The sequence below is a fragment of the Chrysochloris asiatica genome, unplaced genomic scaffold, assembly GCF_000296735.1.
Source record: "Chrysochloris asiatica unplaced genomic scaffold, ChrAsi1.0 scaffold00211, whole genome shotgun sequence".
NCBI lineage: Eukaryota > Metazoa > Chordata > Mammalia > Afrosoricida > Chrysochloridae > Chrysochloris > Chrysochloris asiatica.
This window is the reverse complement of record NW_006408729.1, coordinates 1,796,391-1,804,242: the sequence shown is the minus strand read 5'-3', so window position 1 is coordinate 1,804,242 and position 7,852 is coordinate 1,796,391. Positions and strand designations below refer to the sequence as shown.

At 38.7% G+C, this 7,852-nt stretch overlaps 1 protein-coding gene across 1 annotated transcript in view; it reads right to left on the bottom strand.

Annotated features, from left to right (window-relative positions):
• The window catches only part of MANBA (mannosidase, beta A, lysosomal), a 224,978-nt gene that overhangs the window by 151,247 nt on the left and 65,879 nt on the right, over positions 1–7,852 (bottom strand). The window contains exons 6-7 of the mRNA XM_006872718.1: positions 5,279–5,448; positions 3,635–3,745 (exon numbers count right to left, since the gene is read on the bottom strand). Of these exons, the coding sequence (XP_006872780.1) occupies positions 3,635–3,745; positions 5,279–5,448 (281 nt within the window). The remainder of the gene's footprint in view (positions 1–3,634; positions 3,746–5,278; positions 5,449–7,852) is intronic.

Below are 7,852 nucleotides of genomic sequence, written 5' to 3'. Positions count from 1 at the left end.
ATGAAAATCAAAGAACACAGCCTTCAGTATGGATTACATCTCAATGTCAAGAAAACAAAAATCCTCACCACTGGACCAATAAACAACATTCTTATCAAGGGAGAAAAGATTGAAGTTTGTCAAGGACTTCATACTTCTTGGATCAACTACCAACACTCATGGAAGCAGCAGTCAAGAAACCAGATGATGTATTACATTAGGCAAATCTGCTGCACAAGACTTTTTAAAGTGTTGCAAAGCAAAGATGTCAGCTTGAAGACTAAGGTATGCCTGACCAAAGCCATGGTATTTTCAATAAACTCATATGCATGCAAAAGTTGGGCAGTGAATAAGGAAGACTGTAGAAGAATTGATGCTTTTGAGTTATAGTGTTGGAGGAGAATATTTAAAGCGCCATGGGCTGCCTAAGATCCATTTTGGAAGATGTGCAGCCAGAGTGCTCCTTGAAGGCCAGGATGACGAAACTTCATCTCTCATACTTTAGACATATTGTCAGGAGGGACCAGTCATTGGAGAAGGATATCATGTTTGGTAAGGTGGAAGGTCAGAGAAAAAGAAGAAGATCCCCTAGTGAGATGGATTGGCAAAGTGGCAGCATCAATTGGCTCAAGCATGGCAACAATTGTGAGGTTGGCTCAGGACCAAGGCAATATTTCGTTCTGTTGTGCATAGGGTCGCTATGAATCTGTACCATCTCGATGGCAGCTAACTAAAACAACAAGAACAGTTGGCAAACAACCATAATCTTAGCATACCATCTTACTTTGGTCATATTAGATGCTGAAATATCTGCCAAACAAAGGAACAGAGTCCTGGTGTGACACTATGGGATAAAGCACTGGACCACAAGGTCAGTTTGATCCATAAGGTCAGTGGTTCAAACTTTATACAGGGCTGCTATGAGTCAGAATCAACTCAATGGCACTTAACAACAACAAAAAAATAAAGAAGCAAAAAGTAACTAAATGTAAAAGAGGAAAGAGAATCAAATTCAGCATCAGCCCGAGGCTGATTCTTATAAGACGGAGGTCAGTCACTCTCTACACTGTTGCTCTGAAGGGTTCAATAATCTGTTATAATGGCCACAGGGAACTCACAGACAATATTCATAATTATGGGGTCTGTTTGGGGATGTTAACAGGTTCAATTCATGATCAGAAACACTCAAGATACAGTTATTCAATCAGGATAGCCTCTCCTCAGTCATATTTACAGGCACATCTCTCTGTGGACCTTGATCTCTCGACCACATGGCCCTTTGGCCTCTGCCTTCTTTAGCTCTCACTCAGTCCAAAGGCCCTTGGCCTCTACCCTGCTTGGGCAAGTGTAACTCTGCCGCTTAGGTGTCCATTCTACGAGTAAACCTCAACCAGAAGATGCACAGCTCTAGCTATGGGGTTGGCAAATTTTGTTTCCCCAATTAACTGCCTGGAAGCAACCCAGTCCACTAGCAATCCTCCTGATTGAAGGTACCCAGCTATCTCACTCCATGGATTGAGCAGCCCACCACTCTGTCTCATGTACTTGGTTCTGCTGTCTCTGCTATCATGGCATCTCTGTCATATCACTGCCATGTCTCTCACTGTCTCTAGTGTCACAACTCTCTTTCTCTTCTATTAAGGAAGTTCAGCACACAGAGCGCTCAGGATTCAAATGTCTTGTTTCACTCCAGGCTGTTCCTTCTTAATGACAATGAGATTCCCCACTTTCCACTTCTCAGATTGCTCATTTAAAACCTAGCAGGTTAGCTAAAGTGACCAATTCCTGCATTAGGGTTCCATACACCTTATTTGCATGGTCCCACCACACCTGAGTGTCATTTACATTATTTACATTATTTACATTATTAGCAAGCTACCCAATCCCCTCAGACAGTCACAAACACCTCATATTTGCATGTTCTACCCAGTCATCGAGCCTTAGTGTAATACTGTAAAATAAGTACTTGCACTGCTAACTGCAAGGTTGGACATTCAAATCCACCAGCTTCTCTCAGAAACCCTATACAGGTTTTTATGTATGAGTTAAAACTAACTGGATGGCACACAATTACAACAACAAACAGCCAAGTCATTTGGTGGAAGTTACAAAGACTGACTAAAAGAGCTGTATCAACTCACAGCGCTGCACTAAGACCCATCACAACCTTTGTTTATCATGAAATTCAAATAGTCTATATATCTTCTGGAGTCCTGGTGTGGCACTGTAAGATAAGCACTGGACTGCTAACCATAAAGTCAGCAGTTCAAACTCACCAGCCGCTCCTTGGAAACCCTATACTAGGTCACTAGGAGTTGGAACTGACTCACTAGTACCTAACAACAACTGCACATATCTTCAAGGTGATCTGGTAACACACTGATTGCTAAATGAAAGATCAGCAGTTCAAAGCCTCCAGCTGCTCTACTGAAGAAAGATGTGGTGGTCTGCCTTCATAAAAATCACAGCCTTGAAAACACTATGAGGCAGTTCTACTCTGTCCTATTGGGTTGCTATGAGTTGGAAGTGATTCTACAGCAACAGTTAATACAGCCTCCCATATCTGTTTCCAGGCTCAGCTATTTCTAAGGGACAGGACTCTTTCCACTTCCCAGAATCCCAACAGACCATCTCCTAGCATCACTTGTCATGGACAGCAAGTCCTGACAGGTGTTTGCTGGTTAATCTTGTAGCTGCCCATAAATCCCCATCAGAATGTGTGTGGTAGTGAAGACAAAACCAAGCAACAAGCAGTCAGGATTGGAGAAGAAGGTAAAAATAGGAATTTTTATTATTGTTGTTGTTGTTATATTGTTGTAAAAAAATTAATTAAATAAATAAATAAAAGCTTCACTTTCCAGCCCTTGGAGTCACAGTTTTTAAAAAAAACATATAGGTAGGAATCACTTGTTATTTACACAGTAATGGTTTGAATGTAAATTGGGGTCTGTAAAGGAGCTAGGACAATATTTCATTAGAAAACCATTTCCTCTGCCACCAAGAGAGAGGAATAAGTGAAAGGACTACTAGGAAATAATCAAAAAAGTCCAGAAAGAGAGACGTTCTTGTTAAGTGACGTCCAGTTGGTTCCCACTCATAGTGACATTGTATGAGGTTTCTAAGGAGTGGCTGGTGGGTTTGAACTGCTGCTGCTGACCTTATGGTTAGCAGTCCAGTGCTTGCTTATCCTACAGTACCACACCAGGACTCCAGAAAATGGGGTAGTCTACAAAAATTGTGCTAGACTCTACAAAGTGAATATCATAAAAAAGCAAAATCAAACAAAAGTGATGAAGGAGTTGTAGGTTAAAAAGACATAACAACCAAATGCCATGTGTCAATCACTGATGGGGTCCTAAACCATCAGATTAGTGAGCAAATCTGAGAAAGATGTGAGTAATGATTACAAGACTAGTACAAAGAGAGAATCAAAATAAGAATGCAGTAATTCAGCTTCCTCTGATAATGGCTAGGATTACATTTAAAAATATAAATATGTACAAATACATAAGCTTTTGTAGACATATAACTGTTAATAGTAATTATCTCTGGTTATACAAGTTTTGTTGTTTCCTTCATTATCTACAAAGATCTATAATGCTAGTGTAACAACAAATAAAGATTTTTAACAAAATATTTTAAAATACCTGCTTACCTTAGCTGATTTTTCAATATTTAAGTCTCCGTCAAGTTTAAAAAGAATTGTCATATTGTACCCTGTCTGATGTCCATGTCCATGAGGCCACCAAGTTTCTACAGAAACATTCTGTTAATAAATAAGTCATTCTAAGTAATCTGTGACAGACTTTCAGCCAAATAATATAATGATTCAGAGGCTTTTATCAATTTCTCATGTAGACAAGCCCAGAAATTCTGGGTTTTAAAATATGCCAAACCATACCAATCTATAGATAACATTTAAAAATCAACATGCTAGGAGTTTAGTGTAGATTAATATACCAAAGGAGTCCTGGTGTGGTGCTGTGGGATAATGCACTGGACCGAAACACCAGTTTGAACCAAAAAGCGGGTAGTTCAAATTCACCAGCCACTCCTTGGAAACCCTATACAGGGTTGCTATGAGTTGGAACTGACTCAACAGCACTTAAGAACAACAACAATATATACCAAAAGGAAAAGGAAAAGAATAACATGGGTGTTTAGAAAAACTGCTCCTATGTCTAACACTTTGAGCTTACTTTTATTCTACATTTGTTGTTGTTGTTGTTGTTGTTGTGTGCTGCTGCATCCATTTTGATTCATAGTGACCCTGTATATGGTTTATGAGAGCAGCTGGTGGGTTTGAACTGCCAACCTTGTGGTTACCATTCCAGTACTTATCTTACAGCACCACACCAGGGTTCAATTCTACATTCTTAATATGAAGAATTTGAGTTTGAGGCTGACACTTCTTTCAAGCCAAGAAGTTGTTTTAGGTTCTGGACAATTATGAGTATTGATATACTCATTCTTTCCAGTTCACAGTTATGATTAATCAAAGAGATGGAGCGGCTGGGGACTCTAGTCCCAGAGAGGGAGAGAGCACCCAGAGGTGCTGATGACCAGGGGGCAGGCTTGCAGGGTATACCCTTTGGCTGGTTGATGATGCATGGAGGGGATTGTAACCATGGCAATGAAATAATATTCAATAGGATTAATGTAAAGCTAGTGTTCTCCTATGTACACTATCCCATAATTCACAATAAAACATTAAAAAAAAAGACATGGTAAAATCCTGCCTACCTCTAGCAATGTAAGATTATGAGTTTAGAATCAGAATTCTGCAAATAGAATAATCACTAATTAAAAATAATTGACAAACACCAAAAATAATCATTACGATTTAAAAGCATTGCTTAAAATATATTTTGGATTTAAGCAACTTTAAGTGATACAGGATATTGTAAATATTTTAGAAAATCAATAGTGTACACTAACGTCTTAGGGGGAAAGAATGGCAAATTAATTACATTTTCTTCATTTTCCTAATCTTAAAATTTGGGAAAATAATTTCTTAGCTCATATATATATGAAAAATATAAGAGGTTAAAAATAGAAGAAAAAAATGAAAAAATAAATAAAGATTTTTTCTATCCTACTCAGTCCATGCTGTAAAATCAACACTAGACTGCAAACCACAAGATCTATAGCTGCTCCTTGGAAACCCTATACAGGGTTGCTATGAGTCGGGAACAACTCAGCAGCACAACAACTACTACTCAGTCCCTACTTTCTAACCATTTCTTCAGAACAGGTATTACTTTTCATCCAGTGCTCCTCTGGACGTACCATCATTTACCTTGTTAATTTTCACAAGTAGTTCAACAGTGCTTTCCCCAGGCTGAAGTTCAAGGGAATATGTCTGCTGTGTTTGCAATTTAGGGATTGCCACAATTGCTTGACCACCAATTGACTTTGAGCTGACAACATCAAAAGAAGACTCTATTTCAAGACTCCACTCCTGGGAATCTAAGGCAAAAAGAGAAAAGGAAAAAATAAAAGTATATACATATATATATATAAAGCATTATCGTTGTACTCATCAGGATTCATTGAGCATAAGCAGGTTCTAAACCAGTGAATGCTTTAAAACACTATCATGATAAAAAAAAAAAAAAAAAAAAAGTTCAATCCTTTTCATCTAAAAGTTTAATCTTTCATTCTAAAGAACAGCCAACCAAAAATACACGTTTTATGCTTTTTATATACTCTAAAAACGTTGGGTTTTTATAAATCACAAAAATCTGTAAGGACACAAACAGGAAACAACAAATGAAAAGATAACATTAATCCTCCAAGAATGATACATACACACTTAATCCTTTTTATAAAGTCAAGTAAAAATAATGAGGGTTTTAAATTCATATCATTTGCTATAGTGTGGCACTACAGGATAATCACTGGTCTGCTAAACACAAAGCTGGCAATTCAAACCCACCAGCCATTCCTCAGAAACCTGATAGAGGGCTGCTAAGAGTTGGAACTGACTTGATGGTACTTAACAAGATGGACAACAATTTAGTATAAACTTACGTGAATTAGAATTAATCAAAATGTTAAAAAAATATATATATACATATTTTAGATGTAGATAATTCATTCAAGAAATATTTACCAAGAAGCTGCTATGTGCCATGTACTTAGCTTGTTGTTAGGTGTCATTGTGTTGGTACCGATTCATAGCGACCCTATGCACAACAGAACGAAACATTGCCAGGTCTTGTGCCAACCTCAGAATCATTGCTATGTTTGAGACCATTGCTGCTGTGACTGTGTCAATCCATCTTGTTGGGGGTCTTCTTCTTTTTCTCTGACCTCCATTTTACCAAGCAATGTACTTTGCACTAAGTGATAGGAATTAAATGGTAACCAGGTTCTCTAACTCCAGATATTTGTACATTTCATTGTCATACTTGATTTTGTCTTATTGAGCCGCCCTTTGAAATTTTCTGTTCAGCTCTTTAACTTCCTCATTTCTTCCATTCACTTCAGCATGTCCACACAGGAGAGAAATTTTAGTCTCTTCTGACACCCATTCTTTTCATTCTTTCCTATCTTTTAAATGACCTTTTACTTTTTTCCTGTCTGATGTTCTTGATGTTCTTCCATAGCTCTTCAGCTCTTTGGTCATTAGTATGTAAAGCATAAAATCTGTTTTGGGGATAGATTTTATGAATTCAGGTTGGATATGTCCAAAGTCGTATTTTGGCTCTTGTGAACATTTTACTTAATTTTCTTCAGCTTCAGCCTGAGCTCGTATATGAGCAATTGATGATCTGATCCACAGTCTGCCCTGGTTTTGTTTGGGCTGAGATTTTGAGCTTTTCCACTGTCACATCACAGAGATAAGTCAATTTGATTCCTCTGTATTTCATCTGGTAAAGTCCATGTGTATATTTGTCTTCTATGTTATTTTAAAAAGGTACTTGCATGGTTTTAATGGGTAAAAGTGGGGAAATGATGTTAAGATGCTTGGCTGTTTGTTGAATCTTAGTTCCCCTTGCCTAGTATTGTAAAATAGACACTTGAAGGGAAGAGAGAGGAATAGCCAGAAACATCACCAGAGAAAGTTTATAAGTCCATCTTCAACCTATAACTGTTTGGAATAACTAAAATGGGGCTAGAACTTGCCCAGTGAAGGAGGCTCCCTGCAGAACCTTTGCACTGCACAAAACCATAGGTGGAATCTTGATCATCATCCAGAATCTTCTGAGGTGGGACATTCCCATGTAAAAGGACAAGAAGACCAGTCTAGAGCAGCTAGAAGAACAGAAGATACTTCTTGAAAGACCAGCAGTAAAAAAAAAAAAAAACATCAGTCCAATTGACTACTACAAGAACAAGCAAGTTGTTCTCCAGGGAGCTATCACGGCAAGTGGTGAGGTCCCCTCAAGGCAAACCCCCTTACAAGACTGAAACTCAAATGGAATACACTAGCAGGCAAATGGTCTTGCTGCTGACCACGTTGGTCATCGATAAGGGGAAGAGGGGGAAAAACAGCAATGAAGTTGTGAACTAAGTCCGACCACATTCAACAGACTCCTGTTAACCTGGATTGAGACCTGGATAACCAGCAGTATGATGAGACCAAGAGAGAAAAGCAAAGTGCGAGACCGTGTCCGGAAAGGCAGTGACACTAGGGATGGAGGCAGAGGCAATGACGTGGACAGAAGGAGCAGCTGGGGACTCTGGATTCAGGGAGGGAGAGGGGTTGTGTGCTGGCAGCCGGGGGCAGGAGTGTGGGGTGTACCCTTTGGGTGTTTGATGATGCATGCAGGGTATTGTGATCATTGCAAATGAAACAAAGTACGATAGGATGAATGTAAAGATAATGTTCACCCATGTAAACTAACACATAATTCACAACAAAAAC